Source organism: Sorex fumeus, unplaced genomic scaffold (assembly GCF_029834395.1).
Source record: "Sorex fumeus unplaced genomic scaffold, SorFum_2.1 ptg000044l, whole genome shotgun sequence".
NCBI classification, from domain to species: domain Eukaryota; kingdom Metazoa; phylum Chordata; class Mammalia; order Eulipotyphla; family Soricidae; genus Sorex; species Sorex fumeus.
Window position 1 is genome coordinate 61,488,934 of NW_026606101.1, and position 24,107 is coordinate 61,513,040.

The 24,107-nt window shown below is 57.0% G+C and overlaps 1 protein-coding gene across 2 annotated transcripts; it reads right to left on the reverse strand.

Annotated features, from left to right (window-relative positions):
* Positions 1–1,022: 1,022 nt before the first annotated feature.
* On the reverse strand, positions 1,023–20,604 carry TMEM44 (transmembrane protein 44). Of its 2 annotated transcripts, XM_056121757.1 has the most exons (11): positions 20,332–20,604; positions 16,788–16,923; positions 15,452–15,545; positions 14,218–14,384; positions 14,012–14,098; positions 13,395–13,565; positions 12,568–12,678; positions 10,287–10,391; positions 7,525–7,683; positions 4,331–4,360; positions 1,023–1,484 (listed from the first exon to the last, which is right to left on the reverse strand). In XM_056121757.1, exons 1-11 carry the CDS (start codon positions 20,454–20,456, stop codon positions 1,371–1,373), a joined length of 1,299 nt encoding a protein of 432 aa, XP_055977732.1. In that variant the 5' UTR covers positions 20,457–20,604; the 3' UTR covers positions 1,023–1,370. The 2 variants fall into 2 exon arrangements, with proteins under 2 accessions (XP_055977732.1, XP_055977733.1); XM_056121758.1 differs by lacking the exon at positions 4,331–4,360.
* Between the last annotated feature and the right edge of the window lie 3,503 nt (positions 20,605–24,107).

Here is a 24,107-nt window from a genome sequence, read left to right on the forward strand (position 1 = left end):
TTAACCCCTGTGCTTCTCCCCGGCCCCTCTTGTTGGCTCTTTATTTGCCTTTTGACTGTCGTGAATAACGCTGTGAACTTTGGGGGTGATTCTCCTTTTCCCCGTCAGCAATTTCATGGCACTGAGACAGATGCTGAGGGGTGGGCGTTTCAAGTCTCTCCCTCCCTCTACAGCCCGTGCTACTCTGCAGGGCCCCCAGATTTCTCCTTCCTGCCTGGGCCCCTCCCTGCACAGGTCCACTCGCTGGAATCTCTCTCCGCTTTCTCAGTGCTCCACCTTCCCTCCCGGGACCGTGGCTGAGATCACAGAGGCAGAAGGGACTTCAGCAGGCGTCATTCCAACACACCCAGGGACCAAAGCGGGCGCCGAGCCTGGTGGCCTGTGTGCCGCTGCTTGCATCCAGCCCAGGTCACCCAGGGGATCAGGGCTTCTGCAGAGACCTGCAGAGCCCACCTGCATTTCGGGGACGCCCCTGAGACTAGCCGGGCAGCTCCCTGAAGCCATGGGGTCATGCCGGCTGCTGGTGGGGGGTGGGGTGGGGGTTAGGGGGACAACCAGGAGCCAAACTGGCTTTCTCAGCTCCCAGACCCCCCATGTCTGTGGCGGCTCTGGGATCCAAACACTGCTGTGAGAAACTCCAGCTCACGGTTTGGGGTTTATTCACTCCAGCATTCCTCCCACCTTCATCCTCTCCACCCTTCCCCCTTCCATGGCCACAGCCGCAGAAGCATCCTAAAACGGTATCTGCCGAAGGCTGCGATGCTGCCTTCCTTCAGCCTGCTTGCAGTTACCCGCAGAACAGCCCGTCTCCCTCACCTGAAAATCCTGACCCCCGGCACACACCAGGCTGGAGTAAACCCTGCCATGAATTTGGCGATACCAGGGCGCTCATAAGGGTTCCTGAGGACCAAGCAATTGTGCCGGCAGTTTCCAGCGGGAACTCGGGTGGGCCACTGGAGAATTGGTGCTGCCCCCGAGAAGCAGAGTCCAGATCCTGGACCCCCAGCACGGGGCCCCCTCGCTCTTGGCATCTGCCAGGCGGAGCCAGGACTTGGACACACGGCTCTCTTGAGATCCGCACTCACGAGGTCTCAGTGAGAGGAACATCTTCCGACTCCCGAGTCAGGCCAAAGCTAAAGGGAAGAGGCTTCAGGGTGCTTCCGGTGGGAGCTTCAAGGTCACATTGGGAGTGTGAACTTCTGTGCTTCAAAACAAACTCTGGGCACACCCAGGCCTGTTCACGGGGCTCAGGTCTCAGCGTCCTCCTGAGCCAGGATGCAGAGCAGCCGCGCCCAGTGGCCAGGTGCCAGCCTCTGCTCCAAAGCCTTGATGGTCCCTGCGGGACAGGCCTGGGGCTCCGAGCCGAGGTCTCACTCATCAGAGGTCAAGTCCACCGGCCTCCGCGAGCCCCCGAGCACCTGGACTCCGAGCATCTCCATGTCGCCACCTCTGCCCCTCCTCAGGTTGGTGTCTTCAGGGTCCCACTGCGGAGGAAAGACACAGACGGTAGCTGGGTGCAGGCCAGCCTGGTCCCTCCTTCTCCCCCACGTGGCGCCCGCCCGGGCTCCCCCGAGAAGCAGGCCACCGGCCTACCCAGAGCCCGCAGGGCGAGGGGAATGTTGGACCTGGGAATTCATGGACAGCCCCCTGGAGCCCAGAAACCCCCACTTCCCTTGTCACCCCCTTTCCCGGCTCTCTAAGCCTTTCCTGGGGCTCAGCCTTCTTCCTTTGATTCTGGGCATTTCCACTTGCTTTCCTCCGGGAAGCCTGCCCTGACTGCCCGTGAGCCTTGAGTGCTTGCACCTGTCCCTGTCTGTGCTCCCTGGCCCAGTTGCTTTTTTGTCGCCGCCAGGCAGGACTGTCTCCACCTTTCCCCGCTCACCTGCCCTGGCACCCAACGTGCTGTGTCTTTAAGCCTGCCAGCCAGTGCCCTACCCCCCAAGTTGCACCCAGAGGCTGCTCCCCCTTCCTCCTTTGGATGGTCCCAGTGCCCTGGGGCGGGGGGGGGGGTGAGTATCGCCTACTTTGGGAAACTTTTAACTGGATTCAGCAGATACTGCAGAAATAAAAACTCAGGGGCAGGAGATGCAGCTCAGAGCATTTGCCTTGCATGCGTGAGGCCCTGGGTTCGACCTGACCCCTATCTCCACCCCCTCCCCCACCACACACACACTCAGGGTGGAAGTCACCGCCAGCGAATATTTCATCTTTGACTCAGACAAGTACGGAATTTGCTAGGTGTGGGAGGGAAAGGCTAACGTAGTAATGTGCGCATATATTAGCGTGCGTGGGAAGCACTTGGCAGAGACCCTGGCATCGCTCACAGGCCAGGAGCACAGGGCTCCTTAGCGATGCCTGCCACACGCCCGGCTGAGGGCTGAACTCAAGCCCTTCTGCCTCAGTTTCTCCATTTGTAAGTGTGGGTTGGTTCCACCAGCAGACATCACGATCTCCCTTGGTGTTGAGGCCGGTGACTGTGAATTACAAGGTCACGCCAGAGCCAGATGATTGACACGGGCCAAAAAGGAGAGCAGAGCCGGGCATGGGCACAGGCACCAAGGGACCCCTGGGCGGTCCTGGCTCGGGGCTACGGGACTCCCCTGGCACAGAGCGACGCTGCTAGCCCCTTCCGGCCCTGAAACCCAAGAACAGGGTGCAGAAGGCCTGAGAGACAGTCACCAAGTCGTCCTCCAGCTGACGGGGGAGGGCAGCCGGCTCCAGGCCGGCCCAGGCTCCCCCTCGGGTGCATCTCAGCCTCGCCATCGCCATCACTTCCTGCTCCTTCACCGGGGCTGCAGTTCGGGTGGAGGCACCTCTCACCAACTTCCTTCCTGACTTCTCCTGGTTCGCCAGCCCTCAGGCCTGCACCCCGCGGGATGGAAGCGTGGGCAGGTGGGCCTAGGCCGAGACCCCGCCGCTCGCCCATACCCAGGCCCACGCCCAGGCTGGGCCCTGCAGCCTGGCACTTCCCCAAGGGCTCCAGGCAGTTATAGCCTTTGGCAGCTTCCCAATCTACTGCAGGGGTCCTCGCTGCCTCAGTCACTGCAGGAAGTAGCTGCCACCTGGGCCAGGTGCATCCCCGGGACGGACTGGAGCCTTCCCCTGCGTTTAAAGCACCTTCACTGTCTTCTGAATTGCCACCAGGTCTGTCTTTACAAACTTCTTTTGTTTATTTTTCTTTTGTGCCACACCCTCGCCCGCACGGCAAAGCCTGGCAAGCTACCCGTGACGTACTCGATATGCCAAACACAGTAACAACAAGTCTCACAATGGAGACATTACTGGGCCCGCTCGAGCAAATTGATGAACAACGGGAAGACAGTGCAGTGCAGTGCCACACCCAGTGTGCTAGGGCGGGGTTACTCCTGGCTCTGCACTCAGGAAATCCTCCTGGCCGTGCTCAGGGATGCTGGGGATTAAACTCAGTTCAGCCACATGCAAGGCAAGTGCCTTACTAGCTGTATTACCACTCTGACCCCTTAAATGCCTGGTGATCCTCAGGGGTTATTTGTGGCTCTGCATCAGGAAGCACCGGGGACCATATGGGATGTCGAGGATCAAACCTGGGTCAGCTGCTTGCAAAGCAAATAAATGTTCTTCCTGCTGTATCATCTTTCCTCAAACTTCATTTTTAAGAAGAAAAACATGGTAAGGAGTCTAGGCCTAAAGGGAATTTGACTAAAAAATGATCTACTCTTTTTTTTGGGGGGGGGGGGGGGGCATAAGGGCACACCCAGCAGTGCTCAGGGATCACTCCTGGCTCTGAGCTCAAGGCTCACTCCTGGTGGTGCTTGGGGGACTTAAGGGATGCCGGGATCGAACCCACGTTGGCCTTGTGCAAGGCAAGCACCTTCCCCGCTGTACTATCACTCTGGTCAATGCTCTCTTCTTTGAATCAACCAGTCCTGGGAGGTGCCAAACCCCCAGCGAGGGTGGGGGCCGTCCTAAAACACGCTCATCTCTCTCCTAGAGGGAGGGGGACAAGGAGACACCTGCCAGCGCGCCTGTCCCCTGCTCAGAGCCACAGTCTCACCCCCCGGGAAGCAGCTCTGTCTCCTCCCAGAGAGTTGGGGGCCAAGCAGAGGGAACTGTGAGCTAGGTGGCGCCAGTTCAACAACAGGCCAGCAACACCCTGAACTTCAACCTCCTCCTGGGTTTTGACACTCATTTTTCGTATTTATTTTTTTCCCTGAAGGAACTTGGCATAGGCCCAGCCGTGTTGGCTGGGTTGGGGGAGGGGGGTGGGAGGGGGCGTCCAACAAAAACAGGAAGTGAACTCAAGCCGTGCAAGTTGCTTCTGGGAAGAGGGAGAGAGCAGGAGAGTCCATACCTGCTCCGAGTTTAGGGCTTCCCAATACTTCTGCTGCGAATAAAAAAGAGAGAGAAAGAAGTGTTGGGAGAGATTTGGCCTCCACCACAGAGGGGAGAAAGGCAGAGGAGAGCTCAGCGCCGGCCCAGATGCTGGGAGAGCCGGTCCTTAGGCCCTTGGCTGGCCCCAGGGAGAAGGAACCGACGGCAGCGAGTGACAAGCCAACGTGAGCATCCCGTGACCAGCAGGGTTAACGGTGATCATTGGGATAGGCTGCCGCTCCCTGGATAAATGATAATCTGTACAGATTTTTTAAATTATTGCGAGTTATTATTCGTCACAAGGATAACGATTCCATTCATCAGCCACACGGCTGAGACGAGTCAGCTCCAGGCCATAAACTAAGAAATGAATGCAAGTCTACCCCACCTTGAAAACAGGCGGTGTTTGCTCCCAGCCAGCAAGCCTTTGGAATCCTCCAGGACTGCATGGTCGACTGCAGCCCAAGCCTCAGGTATGTCTGGAGAAGGTTCTGGAAGGGCAGCATGGAGGTCTGTCTGCCCTCCCTCCTCTAGCACCTGGAGAACTGCCGGTTTGGGGCTGGAGCGATAGCACAGTGGGTAGGGCGTTTGCCTTGCACGAGGCTGACCTGGGTTCGATTCCCAGCATCCCAGATGGTCCCCTGAGGACCGCCAGCAGTGATTCCTGAGTGCATGAGACAGGAGTAAGCCCTGTGCATCACCGGGTGCATCACCCAAAAAGCCAAAAAATAAATAAAATAAAATAGAAAAGAACTGCTGGCCAGAGTGCGTTGCTGGCACTCTGCCGAGATCTGCCAAACGACCTGCAAATATTTTTACCCCACCAGCTGCCAGTCTGAGTGTTTGACAGGATTTGGTACTCTTCGATTAAAACACAGTCTCTATTGATCAATTTTTGTTTAGTTTCGGGACTACATCTGGAGGTGCTCAGGGCTTACTTCTTGCTCTGCACTAAGGGGTTACTCCTGGTGGGTCTCACTCAGGAGTGATCTCTAGGGGCTTTGTGGGGTGCTGGGGATCAAACCCGGTCACCTGTGTGCAAAGCAAGCGCCCTACCCCTACCAGCTCAGGGCATTTTAAAACCATCCTAAGCACAACCTAATTATACCTTACAGAATTAGAGTCACTCCTTAGCATTCACCATTTTCTGACTTGCTGCTGAAATCAGTGAAATTGGGAAGACACAAAATGATCACAAATGGTGGTTTCACACATCGTCCCACAAGAGACAAATGTAGATGACAACCTCAGTTTGGAAAAAATTTCACAAACGTCATGGAAAGAGAGACTTTTGGGTTTGGTTTTGTTTGGGGGCCACACCCAGCGATACCCAGGGCTAACTCCTGGCTCTGCACTCAGGAATTACTTCTGGCGGTGCCCGGACTAGGTTGGCCACAAGCAAAGCAAAAGCCCTTTCCATTGTACTATCGCTCCAGCCCCCAAAGAGAGATTTTCTTTTTTTTGAATGCTAACCTTAACCTTCAGAAAATACAGAGGTTCATGCAAAATAGGAATAGTCATCCGCGGGAATGACGGTGTTGGCTGGAAAAACTGAGTGAGTGCAACATGAGATACTGGATTGCATCCTGGAACAATAAGAACATTCATGGAAAAGTGGCGAAATGCAAACAAAGCCTGCAATTTCGTTAACAGTAACACTCAAAGATTGCTTCCTCGGGAACTGGAGGGTAGCACAGCGGGTAGGGCGTTTGCTTTGCACGCGCTGGCCCGGGTTCGATTCTCAGCATCCCATATGGCCCCCTGAGCACTGCCTGGAGTAATTCCTGAGTGTAGAGCCAGGAGTAACCCCTGTGCATCGCTGGGTGTGACCCCCCCAAAAAAAAAGAAAGAAAAAAAAGAAAGAAAGAAAGAAAAAAGAAAGAGAGAAAGGAAGAAAGAAGGAAAGAAGAAAGAAAGAAAAAAGAAAGAAAGAAAGAAAGAAAGAAAGAAAGAAAGAAAGAAAGAAAGAAAGAAAGAAAGAAAGAAAGAAAGAAAGCCAAGATTGCTTCCTCGGTTCTGACAAATGGACATGTTCATATGAACATCAGGGAAATCGGAGCAAAGGAATACAGAACTCCATACAAACTTTGCAATTTTTCTGTAAATCTAAAATTATTTCAAAATATGAAAAGCTTATTTTAAGCTAATCAAACAAACCGTCCCCAACCCCTGCTTGGCTGAAATGAAACCGTGATAATTTCCTGCCTAACATTTAAGAGGAGCGCCCTCTAGTGGACAGTCGCCCGCATCGCTTAGGGGCGCCACTGGCCAACATCTCTGTAGCTGAGGTGTCGAGGGACTCTCCCTCATTTCAAAAGCCAAGAGTTTTATCCAATTAATTTGTTTTCGTGAGGTAAAATAGTTTGACCTAGAGAAATCTGAGGGGAGAAAGAGAGAAAGAGAATGCTCAAGAGAGAACGTGGGCTTCTACAGAGTGGGCCCCTAGATCAATGTGTTTGAACTGGGGATCTGAAGTGTTCTCAAAGGGGCTGGAGCGACAGTACTGCAAGCAGGGAGGATGCTTGCTTGGCACAGGGTCGAGTAGGGTTCTACCCCAGCACCATGCAGGGTCCCCGAGCCCCCAGGAGTGATCTCTGCACAGGAGAAAGCCCTGAGCACGGCCGCTGTGCCCCCACGGTGGCTCAGGGTGCCAGGCACCCTCCCTGGGGTGGCAGGGGAGGTTTCGGAAACGCACCACACCGAGACCCGGCTGTCCCCAGAATCTCCCAGACCACACAGCCCTGGGCAGGCTTTCCCGGGGAGGGGTGGGGGTTTCCAACTCCTGTGCAGGCGTGAGACTGTGTGGGAGACCCAGGGCATGCTGGGAGCTCCCAGGGTGCAGATGGGTTATTGAAGTGAATCCGTGGCAAGGAGGTGAGCTGAGCAGATGAGGAGGTGAGAAAGCGAAGGGGTGAGCAGGAAGACAGGAGGTGAGCAGGCAGAGGAAGAGGTGACAGTATCTTGAGCAGGTAGAGGTGAGCAGGTAGACAAGGAGGTGAGAAAGAGGACAATATGGTGAGCAGGCAGAGGACGAGGTGACCAGGTAGAGGAGGAAGTGAGTAGGCAGACGAGGAGGTGAGCAGATAGGTAGGATGAAGCGAGCACCCAGCCCCCCTTCCTCGTCCCCACCCCGCGACCCGCATTCCTTGCCTCCTGAGCCCCAGCTGCATGTACCTCGAGGTCAGAATTGATGGACGAGGCCTCAGAGCCGCTGCTGGAGGACACGTGGGCCCGGATGACCTGCACGGGCGGGTACGAGGGCGGCTCATGTGGGGACACTGGCCGGGGGCGGGTCTGTCCCTCGCTGGGCAGCTGGGTGGCGCCTCGGCCCACCTACATGCGGAGGGTGGGGAGCGTCAGGCTCTGAGCATCCCCAGGGCACCGCAGGGTGGAGAGAGGAACGTGTGTCCTCCCTGCCCTGCAGACTCTTGGGACATTGGTCACACCGGCGATGCACAAGGGTTCCTCCTGGCTCCGCACTCAGGAATTACTCCTGGAGGTGCTCAGGGGACCATATGGGATGCTGGGAATCAAACCCAGGTCGGCCGCGTGCAAGGCAAACGCCCTACCCGCTGTGCTATTGCTCGAGCCCCATTAACAGAGTCTTAGACATGGTCCCCCTCCACCCCCCAGCTCTGGGGCCACACCCGGCAGAGCTCAGGGCCGACTCCTGATGTGACTCAGGGGGCCCTGCAGGGTGCGAGGAATCGAGCCCGGGTCAGTCACATGCAAGGCAACTGTCCTGCCCCGGAGGTGACGTCCCTGGCAAGCTCTTAGCTCCCTGAATGCCCAGCCACCCTACTCTTGGCTGCAGGGGTATCTAGCAACACAGCATATGTGGGACAGGCTCTAGAAGCCCTGAGCTGGCCCGGGGTGCGCGGGGTGACTGCTGCCAACGTGCCGCTCCGAGGGCCTCAGGGGGAGTCCAACAGCTGGAACCCAGGACTCCGTCCCCAGCACCACATGGGCCCTGACACCACCATAGGCAATGCCCAGGTGCCAAGCACGGCCCCACCCCCAGGCCCCAAGCCCCAGACCCCAGCGCTCCAGAGACACCTGCAGGTGGGGGGGTGGGGGTCGCTTCAGAGGTTAAGAGGAAACTTCTCTCTCCCTGGAGAGCCTCCTCCCTCTGACAGCCTGGAGATTGTGGGGGTGGGGGGCAGGATCTGTGCCCGTCCACAGCCTCTGGGCCTGCATCTCCTACTGATTAACCCCGAGGCCTGGGGAGCTCTTGGTTCCCGAGTGGCGCTTGCCCAGCCATAGAAGCGGGTGGTGATCATGGGGGCTCTGGGGGTCTCAGGACACAGACCCATTTCTGGTGCTGCCCCCAACACCTTACTCGGTTTCCTGGGAGAGGTGATGGAGAGGCCTCAGAGGTCGGGAGGGCAGCGTTCTGGAAGCTTCCAGGGAGCAGTGGCTGTCCGGCAGAAAGCCAGGGAGAAGCAGGAGGGGTCCGGGCAGAGCCAAGGGTAGAGCCCTTCCCTTGAAGGCTGGAGGCTGACTCAGTCCCAGCTCTGCCCCGAAGCACCACCCGCTGCCATGTGAGCAATCACGGCTGGTGTGGGGGGGTGGGGGACTGGGGGGAGGCCGGGCCAGGAACAGAGCGGGGAGGAAGGCGACAGCACACAGGGCTGACCAAGGCCTCGTTCCCCCACTCACGAGCTGTCACCTCACCTCTCTGCGCCCCCCATTTCCCTCCCTCCGTCCCTCCTTTCCTCTCTTCCTTCCTCTCTTCCTTCCTCTCTTCCTTCCTCTCTTCCTTCCTCTCTTCCTTCCTCTCTTCCTTCCTTCCTTCCTTCCTTCCTTCCTTCCTTCCTTCCTTCCTTCCTTTCCTTCCTTCCCTTCCTTCCCTCTCTCCTTCCCTCCTCCCTTCCTTCCCACACCTGGCAGTGCTCAGGGAGCCCTGTGGTGGGGCGTGGATCCCCAGGCCTCCCGCCTTCAGCACGTGCTCCAGCCCACTCTCCACTCTCCACCGTCTCCTGACACATAGACCATCCAGGGGTGTCTGTGGGGTGGGAGCGAGGGAGTGTGTGAACCCCAGGGCGGGTCTCTGGCGGCACAGGGCCACGAAACCTGCTGCTCTCACTCAGACCAGACAATTCGCCAGCCCTTAGATAACTAGCCGGTCAGGTCAGCGAGCAGGTACGCGTGGAGAGCGGGGGGCCTAGCAGGAAGCCCAGGGTGGTCAGCGGGGCTCCAGGCTTCCCCCATAGCTGACGTGGACGACTGTCGCCCTCTGGTGGACAGAGAAGGAGGAAGCGGCCGAATGGAAGCTCACAAGTAAGAACTGGCTTAGTGGAGATGAGAGGGACTCACTGGGCGTCCCAAGTGCGTTCCCCAGCAGGGGTCCATTCCACCCAGGCGGCCGACACACCCAGCGATGCTCAGGGACTGCACCTGGCAACGTTCGGAAGACCAAAGGCGATGCCAGGATTGCTGCAGGTGCAGCTGTACCCACGGCAAGTGCCTTCACTTCTGCGTGGCCTCTCCAGCCCCTCCTGGTTCCACCCGAGAGACTCCTGGGTCTAAGTATGCCTAAGCCTGCTCGAGAGGCAGAACAAGGGGCCAGGCACACTGCCTCACTCCCAGCACTGCAGTGCAGAGGCCAGAGAGAGCACTGGGGGTGCTCACTGGCCCCACGTGTGGCTGAGATCCTGGTCCCGGAGCACCGCCAGGGATCACTCCTCAGCACAGAGCCAGGAATAGTACCCGGGCACCATGGGATATAGACCAAACTCCCCTCCCCCACTCCCAACCCTCCTTCCACTACACACAATTTTTTGGGGGGGTCACACCTGGCGATGCTCAGGGGTGACTCCTGGCTCTGCACTCAGGAGTGACTCCTGGCAGTGCTCAGGGGACCAGATGGGATGCCGGGGATGGAACCCAGGTTGGAAGCCCTCCCATCCCACTCGATACGGCCTGAGTCTACTCACCCTCTGCACTGGCTCCACGGTCAACTCCATGTAGTGGCTGACGGCCGCCATGGTCTGGAGCGACTGGCAGTGCGGTAATGTGGTGAGGGGCACCCAGTCCGGATTCTTCCAGGAGACAGGGAGGGAGAAAGGGGTGATGAACCAGGGTGTTCTTCGAGCAGGGCCCCACTTGCTTTACACGCCCCTTTCAAGGAGCTGGAGAGATAGGACCGCAGCTACGACACTGGCCTGCGTGCCACTGAGGGTCAATGCCTGGCACCCCAGACGGTCTCCTGAGCCTGCCAGCAGTGATCCCTGAGCACTCTCGCCCCCCAACACCCACAAAGGATTCTTCCAGGGGCCAGGGAGACACCACAAAGGCTCAGGTGCTGCCTCGCATGTGGATGGCCCCAGTTTGTTCTGGCTTCCGGAGAAGCCCCAGGACTGATCCCTGGGCTCAGGAGTAAACTCTGAGTAGAGCCGAGTGTGGCCCAGGGATTGAAAACAAAACCCCAAACTATGGGGCTGGAGTGATAGCACAGCAGGTAGGGTGTTTGCCTTGCACGCGGCAGACCCGGGTTCGATTCCCAGCATCCCATATGGTCCCCTGAGCACCGCCAGGAGTCATTCCTGAGTGCATGAGCCAGGAGGAACCCCTGTGCATCGCCAGGTGTGACCCAAAAAGCAAAAAAAAAAAAAAAAAAAAAAAAAAAAGAAAGAAAAGAAAAGAAAGAAAGAAAAAAAAGTTAAAAACCTTTAACTCTTTTATATTGTTATTATTATTTTGGAGGCGGGTGTTGGGCCACACCCAGATGTACTCTAGGCTTCCTCCTGACTTTGCGCGCTCGGCTGGCTCAGGGCTCACTCCGGCTCGGGGCTCACTCCAGGTGGGGATTAGGAGCCTAAATGGGACCAGGGATCGGACCCGGGTCAGCCACCGCCCGCTGTCCTGCCACTCTGGTCCCTGAGGGTTGCTGGCTCTCCCAGAGCCCCTCAATCCCCCCCCGCCCCCCGCTTTCTGTCAGATGTGCCTCATCCCATCTCTGGGGGCAGCACAGCGGAACAGCCAAGGGAGCAGCATTTCTCCTTATCTTTTTTTCTTTTCCTTCTTGTTTGCTGGGGAGAGAACCCAAGGCCCCAACATACGAGGCAAGTACTCAACTGCTCAGCCACACACCCGGCCCTCACCTGAGTAACTTTTGGGGGTTTGGGGGCACACATTCTGCAGATCTCAGGGCTGACTCCTGGCTCTGCACCCAGGGATCACTCCTGGTGGGGCTCTGGGGGTCAGACAGGGTGTCAGGGGATCAAACCAGGGTCAGCCATGTGCAAGGCAAGTGCCCCGCCCACTGTGCTATCACTCTGGCCCTGGTATTGCTGTTTTAAGATGATCGCTTGGGATGGGAGGTGTGTGCTGAAAGCAAATAAAGGACCAAACATGACGGCCTCTCAGTATCTGTTACGGCAAACCATAGTGCCCATAAGTAGAGAGAAAGAGGGAAATCGCCTGCCATAGAGGCAGGAGGAGGGGTGGGATGGGGGGGATACTGGGGACAATGGTGGTGGAAAATGTGCACTGGTGGAGGGATGGCTGTTTGATCACTGCATGACTGAAACTCAGACATGAAAGCTTTCTAAGTGTAGCTCATGGTGATATAATAATAATAATAATAATAATAATAATAATTGTTCAAACGATCGGTTTGAAGCTGTTCATGTTCCTAGAACGAACAGACGCCACTGGGCTACACTAACACGCTACAGGGACAAATGGAGACGTTACTGGCGCCCGCTCGAGCAAATTGACGATTAACGGGAAGTCAAGTGATCAAGTGATCAAGTGAATAATAATCATCATCACCATCATAATAATAATCACTGTCACTGTCCTCCTGTTGTTCACTGATTTGCTTGAGCGGGCCCAGTAACATTGTAAGACTTGTTACTGTGTTTGGCATATCAAATACATCACGGGTAGCTTGCCAGGCTTTGCCGTGCGGGTGAGATACTCTCGGTAGCTTGCCGGGCTCTCCAAGAGGGGCAGAGGAATCAAACCCGGGTCTGCTGCGTGCAAGGCAAATGCCCTACCTGCTGTGCTATCACTCCAGCCCAATAATAATAATAATGATAATGATGATAATAATAATAATAATAAAAGATGCTCAGGTGAGGACTGGAAACTCATTTTAAAACGTGAACAACTGGCCCGGGTCACCTTCTTTCCCAGGGGCACCTGGGAGCAGCTCCCACCACTGCCCACCCAGGGTGTGTGTGTGGGGGGTCTTGCCTCGCTCCTGGCCACAGGGGTCTCTCCCTCGTCGGTGAGAAGCGCTTGGGTGTCGGGGCTCTCGTGGCCTTCAGACACCCAGGCCCCACGCAGCCCACAGCGCACGCAGCAGGACAGGAGGATGATCTGAGTCGAGCCGTCAAGGTCCAAGCCCAGGGCTGCCCCTCCTGCCCCCCAACCCCCACCCAGCACCCTTGGGACCCCAGAACAGACAGGAGCTGCCTGCTAGCTGCCTGCCTGGCCCAGTTTGGGGTCAGCGGGAGTAAATATTGTAAATACTGTTGAAAACCGCCAGGAGCATCCGCACCATGCCCCCCCCCCCCATACACACACCTCAGAGATGACCTTATTCAGAAACAGGGCCTCTGGGGGCAGAAAGGAAGGAGGGAGGGAGGGAGGGAGGGAGGGAGGGAGGGAGGGAGGAAGGAAGGAAGAGAGGAAAGAAGAGAGGAAGGAAGAAGGAAGGAAGGAAGGAAGGAAGGAAGGAAGGAAGGGAAGGAGGGAGGGAGGAAGAAAGGAAGGAAGGAAGAGAAAAGAAGAGAGGAAGGAAGGAAGGAAGGAAGGAAGGAAGGAAGGAAGGAAGGAAGGGAGGGAGGGAGGGAGGGAGGGAGGAAAGGAGAGACAGAGGCAAGAGAGGAAGGAAGAGAGGAAGGAAAGTAGGAAGGAAGAAAGGAAGGAAGGAAGGGAGGCAGCAGATGGGAGGAAGAGCAGGAGCAGGACAGTGAGTGGATTTCGTCTTCAGGCCCAGGTCCCCGGGGGCAGTGTCCATCTAGGGAAGGCAGCAGAGCGGGGCAGGGGGAAACTGAGGCTCAGCCCCCCTTGCTGCGATCGTGGGGGGATACTGAGAGGTCCAGAGCGGCACGGCCCAGGGCGGCCAGGAGCCAGGGAGTGGCCCGGAGTAGGGGGTCAGGCCGCCGGTCGTGGGCCAGGATGGACGAGGCGTAGAGGAGGCTGGCCAGGGCGGACAGCAGGCAGGCCCACAGGCGGAGGGACAGCGGTGTCTCGCCCCGGCACTGCCAGAGAGAGAGGGGCTGTGGGGCGGGGTGGGCACCGGCCCTGCCGAGACACAGGCCCACGCCCGCCCCAGCTGCCGGTGCCAGCGGCTCACACACACACACGCACACACACACACACACACACACACAACACAGTCACTCATCATACACACACCTTCAGACCCACCCACTTTCCCACATACACACATACACCCACACACATCACACACACCCACACACCCACACTGATCCCGCATCCCTACACACTCACACCCACACACATCACACACACACTCACACCCACACACACTGATCCGCACATCACACACACACTCACACCCACACACATCGCACGCACACACACTCACACCCACACACTCACACTGATCCCCGCATCCCCGCACACTCACGCCCACACAGACACACATCCACGCTCACAGCCCCCGTCCGCCCTGGCCTCTCACGATTCTGGAGAGCGGCGGCATCCGGGAAGCCCAGGAGCCCAGGGTGGCGACGCTCCCCAGCAGGTAGCCGACGGTCTCCGTGTGGTCCTGGGGGAAGAGACACTCTCGCGCCTGCTGGCAGCCGCTTCTTCCCAGGCAGCAAGGCCTGGCCCCTACCCCAGCTCCGGGCATTGCCTGCCCCCCCCCCCGCACCCCACCCCCCGCACCTGCAGCAGGTTTCCCAGCAGCCTCCGCTGCGGCCCTCGGATGGGGGCAGAGGCCGTGGGCGCGGCCGTCCAGAGAGCCCAGCCGGGGCCCAGGCTGAGCGGCAGCACCAGGGCGAAGGCGCTGGTCTGGAGCCGCTGTCCCCTCCTCCTCTCCGGGGAGCCCCCGCCTGCAACAGACCCCAAAGCCCACGTGCTTCCTGGGGGCCGGAGGCTGACCCGGGTGCAGGCCACGTTCCCGCTGCTCTCAGGGCCGGAGCTGCCCCACCTCCAGGCCTGGGTCTCTGGGGATGCACGCCCCGCCCTGCACACACGTGCGGTGTGCGCGGGCACACACACGCACACACGTATGCGCACACATACGCACGCACACACATGCACACACGCGTACATGCACACACATACATACATATGTGCTCACACACAACCTCGTACATGTGCACACACACGTGCACACATACCCTCTCGCATGTGCACACACACACATGCACATACACATGTGCGCGTGCACGCACACACACCGCCATTTTCCCAACACGCACCCCCTCCCTGCTCTGTCCTAGGCGCTCATCATGCTTCTCGTCCCCTGTCCCCGCGCCTGTGTCCCAAGTATCTGGGTGCCTATGGCACGGCCTCCCCCAGACGGCCCCCACCAGGCGGGCTGCGCCCCGACGGACGGCTCCTGCCTCAACACAGAGCCAGCTGTGAGGGAGGCATCACGCGGCTGACGCGTTAGAGCAGCTCCTCAAAGAGTGGGCACACGCCCCTCGAACCGATCCCCCCAGAGCCTCTAGGTCCACACGATGCCCGGAGGGTCGAGGCCGCGGTTCCATCCTGGGGACCACACAGTCCCTGAGCACTGCAGGACCAACCCCCAGGCACTGAGCACAGAGATGGGAGCGGCCGCCAAGCAGTGCCCACTGTGGCCCCCAAACCGAGACCAAACAGAGAGAAACACGCCTCTCCTGAGGGGCCTGTCCCGGCACCCACCAATGCAAGCACGGCCCGCTGGGACGAGAGCCTGAGCCACGGCCGTCCCCCCTCAGGGCTGCCCGTCCCACCGGACCCTCAGCCCCTCACTGCCTCCCCCACACGCCCCCATCGCCACACACTCGCCCTCCCTCCGTCCCCGACTTGGCCCCCGCGGAACTGCCCAGCAGACCGTCCCTTCCCACGCCTCTTGGCCCTGCCGGCCTCCCTCATGACTGAGCTGGGCCCCGGGCGGCCGCACACTCACCTGAGCTGGACGTGGACTCAGAGCCGCAGGTGCGGAAGAGAACGAACATGACGCTGACCAGGCGGATGGCTGCCAGGTAGGCCCCAGTGAAGACCTGGGGAAAGGGGGTGAACGGCCGCCGGCCCCTCTCACCTGCCCCTTCCCTCTCACACCGGAGCTTCCAGAAGCTTCTGTCTACCCACCCCCCAGGCGGCTAGCATCCCCGGCTGACTGCCAAGAAGCCGAGAAGCTGCCCAGAGTGGCGTGGCCAGGGGCAAATGCCAGGCCCTCCTCTGCCCCCACATGTGCTCTCCACCACCCTGCCATGGCTCTGGTCTGCAACCAGGCATGTCATCAAGGCATGTCTCTGGGCCTCGGTTTCCTCCTCTGACAAACAGGGAGGCTAACAGTGCTGGGACAGCCTGCACTGCGGCCGGAGGAGAGCGAGAAGCGTCACTACGGACAGGTAGGGTCTGGCCCGAGTGCGAGTCCAGCCCTGCTCCTGGGTGGAGGGGACGAGGCGTCTGGCCCCTGAGTGGGAGGAAGGTAATGGCGGCATCACTCCAGAGGGGGGTGGAAGCTGAAATGAGTTCAAGGGAAGTTAAAAGAAAGTCCTTCGTGCCGAGTCTGGTTAAACTGATGAGCACCTCTGGAAGGAAACAAGCTGGGGCTCACTCTGGTCCTAAGTGCGGGACAGCCCTCCCCAGGCCCCCAGCCCGTGCACGCGCGCGCGCACACACACACACACACACACACACACACACGGTGACCCGTGTCCAAGAGAGCATGGCTCAAGGCTGGCTCTGGAACGCTCCAGATCTGTCCTGGTCCTCCATCACCCACCCTCCCATCTGCGTGGGTGAGCATCCAGCCAGAGCCAATCCTATGAGATGGCCAGCACTGGGGTCCTGTGGGGACCAGGCTTTCTGAGGGGCTGTATCTGGAGGCAGTCATCCTTTTTCTCAAAGGGGATAGAAAAGCTATTCCAGCAAATAGAGGGCCTTGATTTGGGGGCACTGGAATGGACTTAGTAGCACCACGGAAAAGGAGCCAGGTGCTTTGTAGCAGTTGGGGCTGGGGCCCCGGCTGGAAAACCAAAACCATTTATTGCGCATCTACTATGTGCCAGCTGCTATTTCAGTGTCGGGGGCATATGGTCAGGAACACAGGCTCTGGTCTCTGGGTTCTCCCGTATCAGGAAGCAAAGACCATAATAATAAGGCCAAGTTTGTCTCCGCTGGTGAGCACTGGGAGAAGAGCAAAACAGCTCGGGGGGTGCAGAGCACCCAGGGGAGGAAGTCACTCACGAACAGAATTGAAAGATGTGCGCTCTGGGGGACCCTCCTGCACCGCGTACCTGGATGGGCAGCTGTTTGGCTAGAATCGCCCCGGCGGGGTCACACAGGCTGGCCAGGAGGAAGCACACCGCGCCCAGCGCTGACCGGCCCCGTCCGGCTCTGCGGGGACTCTGGGCACATCGCAGGTAGAGCAGCCTATGGTGGAGGCAAGACACTGGCTGGGCAGGCGGCAGGAAAGTAGTTGAGACTTGTGTGTTCATAAGAGCCCCAGCCCCCCGATATTCAGTGGGTGTTCTTTATGTTCTTTTCATTTTGTTTTGGGGACATGCCTGATTTAGGACTTACTCTTGGCTCTGCACTCAAGCATCACTCCTGGCAGTGCTCAGGGGACCATATGGGATGTCTGGGATCAAACCCGGGTTAGCCGCATGCAAGGCAAGCGCCCTATCCACTGCACTATCTCCCGGACCCCATCAGCGGCTGTTTTTGAACTGAGTTGAAAGGGCGTGTGGGAGTTTGAACTGAGTTGAAAGGGCGTGTGGGAGGAAGGCTCCTGAGAACTCCCCCACAGAGCTCCGTGCAGCAAGCCTGTGGCATGAGCCAGACAGCCCCTGGCTAAAGAAGAGGAACGTCTTTCCGCCTGCTAATCCCCGGTCGGCTCGAATTCACAACCCGCCACTCCCATTCAGTGCTGACAAACCAGCTGTGGGGTTTTATTTTTCGAAAGGAAACAGGAGGGTCGCTAAAAGGAACCCCACCCTGGGACTTAACCCAGGAAAAGGCAACTTTCTCTATGAACTGGAAGGGAAAATCCCTCAGCTCCAGGGGGGCTGGGGAGGGGAGGGGTGGATTCCCATTGGGACGCTGGGATGCGGGTCCCTTTACAGACAGTGAAAGCACCACTCCTAGGAGGTGGCCGCCCTCCCAGCTAAGCGTCACCCCGGTGCCTCTGTCCCCTTACTGTGGCTCCTGCCCCTCACTTGCCTCCGGTCCCTCCCAAACTTAAGGAGGGTCGCAGAGGCCAGGCTGAGCTCGGAGGAGCTGGGGTTCCATCAGCATTTCTGATGGTGTCTGGGGGAACAGTGATGCTTCCCTGCCTCGTGCTCATGGAGAAACTGAGGCACGAACCCACTTCTCATCTCTGGAACCCTTTGTCTGGCTCTGAGTGTGAGCTTTGGGGAACTGGGGGAGTATGGGAGGACAGCGTCCCCCACGCCCCTTGACTGGCCAGAGGCAGCAGTCCAAGGCACACAGTGGGAACATCAGCTTTCCATGATTCGGGGTTCTCGGGCTCTAGAAACTGAGGAATGAAGACTCGGAATTGGAAGCTGGACCCAAACTAGGACGAACCGTGGAGGCAAAAAGTTAGCGCAAAGGTTAAGGTATTTGCCTTAAGAACGCGGTGACTACCCGAGCTCAAATCCCACCCAGGCCCCAGAAAACAGAGCGAGGGTGGCCCCTGAGCACCACCGGATGGGACTCCCCCAAATTAAATAAGAAGAATCTGGTTCAAGCCTCCCCGCCTGAAGTGAGGAGAGACCCCGTGGGATCAGGTGAGGTAAGATCTGCAGCCCTGTCCCTGCTCCCGGGGTGGACGCCACGTGATGCCCTTCACTCAGCCTCGCCCAGCTCCAAGGAGGCTGGAGACATAGCCCCCAGGCTGTGCCACTGAAGTGGGGTGTTCAGGGGGAGGTGCAAGGAAGCTGAGGCAGTGTTCTCAGGGACGCTCCCGCACCCCCTAAGCCTGGGCATCCAACAGCGGCCTCTCTGGGGGGTTATGAGGATAGAGCTAGTCACATCCGTGAAGCTGGGTGTGCGTCTTTGGCCAGACCTCCGCATAGCCTCATTAGCTCACTTTTTAAAAAATTGGTTTTGTTCATGATTGCCACTCAATGCCTCTTTTGCAAACCACAACACCCAAAAGGAGAGAGAGACCAAAAGGGAATGCCCTGCCACAGAGGCAGGGTGGGATGGGGGGCTGGGGGGGGTGGGAAGTGGGATTAGTGGTGGTGGAGAATGGGCACTGGTGGATGGATGGGTACTCAATCCTTGTATAACTGAAACCCAAGCACAAAAATTTGTATGTCTACAACTGTACCTCATGGTGTTTCACTAATAAAAATTAAAAAAAATTGGTTTTGTTTCCAGTCACACCAGGCGGTGGTCAGGGCTTACTCCTGGCATTTAGGAATTACATATGAGGTGCCCTATGGGGTGCTGGGGATTGAACTGAACCTGGGTCAGCCACATGGAAGGCAAGGGCCCTTGCTGCTGTACTACTGCTCGGGCCCCAAGCGCACCCCTTTTGAACAAGTTCTGGAACCTGGATTCTTTGCACTCACACCAGAAATGGCTGGGTGGCTTTTTCTTCCTGCTTAAGTGTGGGGTCTCTGTGACAAGGTCACAGGCCTGAAGGGGGCGACACTGAGAGTCTGCCATGGGCTGTGCACTAACGCTTTCTCCCCTGTTGGGATGCACCACTAAGAGTGGCCCCATCCCTTTCTCCCCTGTTGGGATGCACCACTAAGAGTGGCCCCATCCCTTTCTCCCCTGTTGGGATGCACCACTAAGAGTGGCCCCATCCTTCCAAGCTTGGGCCCGAGTGGTTCATAGCTGGGGGGCTCGTTTCAGTCAGACTCACCCCGAAAAGCCTATTGTGGGTGACCACCTGCCAATCAACTCCCGATGCTGGACAGACTGAAGCAAAGGTCTGGGTCAGCACCAGACCCTCACCACTTGCGCTCTCCCCCACAAAGAGGGCCAGGGGAAACTGAGGCCAGAGACACCCAGATGGAGCTGGAGAGTTCCATACTGAAGGAAGTCAGCCAGAAAAAGAGGGGCAGACCAAACGATCCCTTATATGTGGGATCTGAACGAACACAACCAGGAGTACCAGATGCCCAAAGGTGACAGAAACTGAGAACTGGGTGTGGGGGGGGGGGGAGGGGGGGAGGGAGTGGGCACATGGGTGAAGGAAGGTGTTCTGTGGGAATAGATCAGGGATGAAATCCTTCTAATGCCAGTTTATAAATCATGGTGCCCAAAGTTAAAAAAATTAAAAATGATTTTTTTCTAAGTGAAGCCTCCAGAAACTTTATCCAAGGCCCTTGTCATCTGCCAAGGCTCGGTGGCAGCCCTGGATCAGTGCGCGGGTCATTACTAAGCGCTGGGCTGGAACCAACTCCAGCCCTCCCAGCCCTTCCAGGGGTTTCCTTCCCCCTTCGTGTAAGGAAGCGGAGCGCAGAGGTCTCGCGGCCAGCACTGAGCAAGGAGCCCAGGCGGGGTCAGGCTGACAATAGCCGTCCAGACCAGAACTCCACGGGGCGCCTTCCACTGCGCCACCCGGCCGCCTGCCGCTGGCTCGCAGCCCAGCCTCCCGGGGCCGGGGCTCGGAATCCGGAAAGCGGCGGACTTGGAAAGCGGTTTGGCTCCTGCTGCCAAGGGCCGCGTCCGGGCTCCCGCGGCCCCCTCCCTGGAAGGGTCCGAGAGCGCAGGGCGGGGGTGCGGGCAGCGAGCTCCCCCCAGGCCCCCAGCGCCCGGTTCCCGGTCGCCACCACCCCGCTGTCCCCCCGGGTCCCCCCAGCCTCCCGGGGTCCCCCTTACAGCGCGTGGGTGGCGAGCCAGCAGCAGGAGGAGCAGATCCACAGGCCGAAGGAGATGCAGACGCGGTGGCGCGCGAAGCAGCGGTCCAGGTAGCCCCCGTCCCAGGGCGCGGGCGCCTCCCCCATGGCCCGGCCGCCCCCCACGCCCCTTCCCCGGGATCGGCGGGCCCGGAGCGGGGCGCGCCCGGCCCTGCGCTCCCGGCCGCTGCCGGCCGCGCCGGGGACACCGGGGAAAAGTTTCCGGCCCCGCGCGGCTCGCCCACCCCGCGCGCTATTGTCGGGGGTCGGAGGCGGACTGGACGCCGCCCCCCAGCGGCGGGAGCCGGGAGCAGCCGCGGCACAAAGGCGGCGGCCCGCGGATGCCCGGATAGGGGTCACCGCCCCCCACGCCGCCACTCCGAAACCCGGCGGCCACCGCAGGTCACCGAAGCGCACTCGGAACGCGTGCCAAGCCGCCGCGTTTGCCAAGCCGCGCGTGCCGACGCGCTGGGATGCTGGAGGCCGGGGCGGGGGGTCCCCGGGAGCACTGGCCGAGGCGAGAGGGGTCTGGGCTGCTCGTCCAAAGCGCCGCTGGTGGGCCCAGGAAGGAGGAAACACACGCATTGGGGTGCAAATCCCGCGTCGGCGCGAGCGCCCCCTCTTTTCTCAAAGGCGCTCGGCCTGCACCCCCGTCACCCCGCCCCCCGTCACCCAAGACAGCGACCCAGCAGCCTGGGAGCCCCGCGACCCCCGCAGTCTCACTTTCCGCAGTCTCACTGGTCCGCAGAGCTCTTGGCTTGAACACAAACCCCCGGGGCAGTTTGAGCATTTCTAGTTGGTTTTAGTTTGCTTTCAGGAGGTAACTGTATCTTTTTTTTAAAAATTTTTCTCTAAGGTATGGTGGCAGCGGGGGTGGTGGGTGGGGCTGTCAATCCAAGCCAGAGCCTCGCACATGGGGAACAGACGCTTTTGCACTCAACTACAGCATTTCTTTTCATTGTCTAAAATAGCAGTTCTATGGAGCTGTCATGCTCGCATCATAAACCCGCCTTTTCCAAGTCTGCCTGTCGATGGTTTGAAGTCTGGCTACGCAGCTGCTGTGCCGCCAATATCATGATTTATTTGCTGTGGGGGGTCCCAGCCTGGGTGTGTTGTGCTGGGGTGGGGCGGATTCCTGGATGGAACCCGGGATTCCATAGGCAAGGCATGTGATTTACCACTTAACTCTCCCTTCCCTGCGCCCAGGACCTAATTTTAGAACATTTTTCTCATCTGTCAAAACCTCAGGACTCAGTTGCTCCCCATCTCCCCGCCCCCCAGCAACCACAAATCTTCTGCTCTGTCTCTGGGCATTGGTCTGTTCTGACACACCAAACAAAAGGGATGATCTAGCGGGTGGCCTAATTGTGACAGACGGTCTTACTTAGCGAGTGTGTAAAGTTCGTTTATCCATGCTGCATCACGTGCCATGACTTCATTCCATTTTATGGCTAAATAATTAATTCATTGTATAGACAAACCACATTTTATTTATCCACTCATCAGTGGACAGATGCTGGGTTTTTTTCCCCCCCTTTTGGCTGTTGTGAACAGCACGGCGATAAATACTTGTGCACAAGTTTTGTGTATTTTACCTTCTCTTGGGCATCTAGCTAGGAGTGAACTGCTGGGGCCCTTTGTACCTCTATCTTTGTATTTATTTGTATAGTTGTTTATGATTACATTCAGTATTCCAACACCAATCCTACCACCAGTGCACCTTCCCAACACCATTATTTCCAATTTTCCCAACCACCACTCAAGCCTGCTCCTATAGCAGGCCCTGAATAATTTATTGTATGTTGCTTGTTACAATTTGCTGAAATTGATAAAAAATTTTTCCTTAGAAGAAAGTGTGTGGATATTATTGTATCTCACTATGGAGCCATTAAGCCCTGGGAGAAGAAATTACTAAAATATTGTTACTGGTTAAGTCTTGTGTGCTTCTATTTTCTTAGTGTACCTCTATCTTTGAAGTCTTGAGAAACTGCCAGGCTGTTTTCCAAAGTGACTGTGTTATTTTAGCTATTCATCATTTTTTTTTCTGAAGTTATGACCCCTTATAGGAGAAGTGGAAGTCTCTAGAGGAAGCATTGTGCTGAGGAGTGAGGGGCCACTGTAACGCTGAGTGGAACAGACACGGTCTCTACCTCTGGGGAACTTACAGTCCAATAGGAGAGAACCCCTGAAAGAGCCACTGAGCAAATAAAATTAAAATATAATAGTAAAGTGGGGTGTGAGAGATAATGCAGAGGGTCAAAGCACTTGCTTGCTTGTTGCTGTCTCCAGTTCAATCCCTAGCACTGCATGTGGTCCCCACACCACAGGCGAGATCCCTGAGTCCAGAGCCAGGAGTAAACCCTGAGTACTACCATGTGCAGTGCCTAGGATAGAACTGGATCAACCACACACAAAGCAAGTGCCTTAGCACTTGTACTATCTCTCTGGCCCTGAATATCAATATTGACTCAAAAATCCTTTATTTTTGCGTTTTGGGTCACACCTGGTGATGCTCAGGGGTTACTCCTGGTTCTGCACTCAGGAATCACTCTCCTGGTGGTGCTTGCGGGACCATATGGGATGCTGGGAATTGAACCCAGGTTGGTTGCGTGGAAGGCAAACGCCATACCCACTGGGCTATTGCTCCAGCCCCTCAAAAATCATCCTTTTTAAAATAGTTAACAATGGGGCCAAAGAGGTAGTACAGGGACCCCCCAAGCACCGCAATCCCTTGTCCCCTAAAAAAAAAAGTCAATGTAAAATTCACATAAAACATCATCAGCTTTCCTGTTTCACTTTACACCATTTGCTTCTTTGTCGAAGATTAGAAGCCTAATAGGCTTAGTATTAGGATACACTGAGAAACCTCTTCAACAAATGGTGCTGAGGAAAGTGTTCAGTCACATGTTAAAAAATGAACACAGACCCTTGTCTCACACTATACACAAAAGTAAGCTCAAAATGGATTGGCGATCTCATTATCAGACCTGAATCCACAAGCTATATTGAGAAAACATAGGCAGAACATTTCAAGACATGAGTCTAGAGCTATCTTCAAGGATTCAATGTCACTGACAAAGCAAAGATAAATATATGGGACTGAGAGCACAGTAAGAATCTTCTTCACATAAAAAGATAAGCAGAATAAATACACCCCACAGACAGGGAGAAAGTATTTGCCCACTATTCATCTAATGAGGGGTTAATATTAAGACATATAAAACTTTATTTTTTTTTTTGCTTTTTGGGTCACACCCAGCGATGCACAGGGGTTACTCCTGGTTCATGCACTCAGGAATTACTCCTGGCCATGCTCAGGGAACCATACGGGATGCTGGGAATCAAACCCGGGTCAGGCCGCATGCAAGGGAAATGCTGCTGTGCTATTGCTCCAGCCCCAACATATAAAACATTTGTAAAACTTAGTAAAAAAAAATCAAACAACTCCAACCAAAAATATGGGAAAAGTGATGAACCAAAACTGTATCAAGGAAGAAATACAGATGGACAACAGGTATATGAAAAAATACTAGGCATCACTTGTTAGGAAAATGCAAATTAAAACAATAATATATCATCTCACACCAAACTGGAGCGATAGCACAGCGGGTAGGGCGTTCGCCTTACAAGCGGCCAACATGGCCGACCCGAGTTCGATTCCTCCGCCCCTCTCGGAGAGCCCGGCCAGCTACCGAGAGTATTCGATATGCCAGACACAGTAACAACAAAGTCTCCAAAGGAGACGTTACTGGGCCCGCT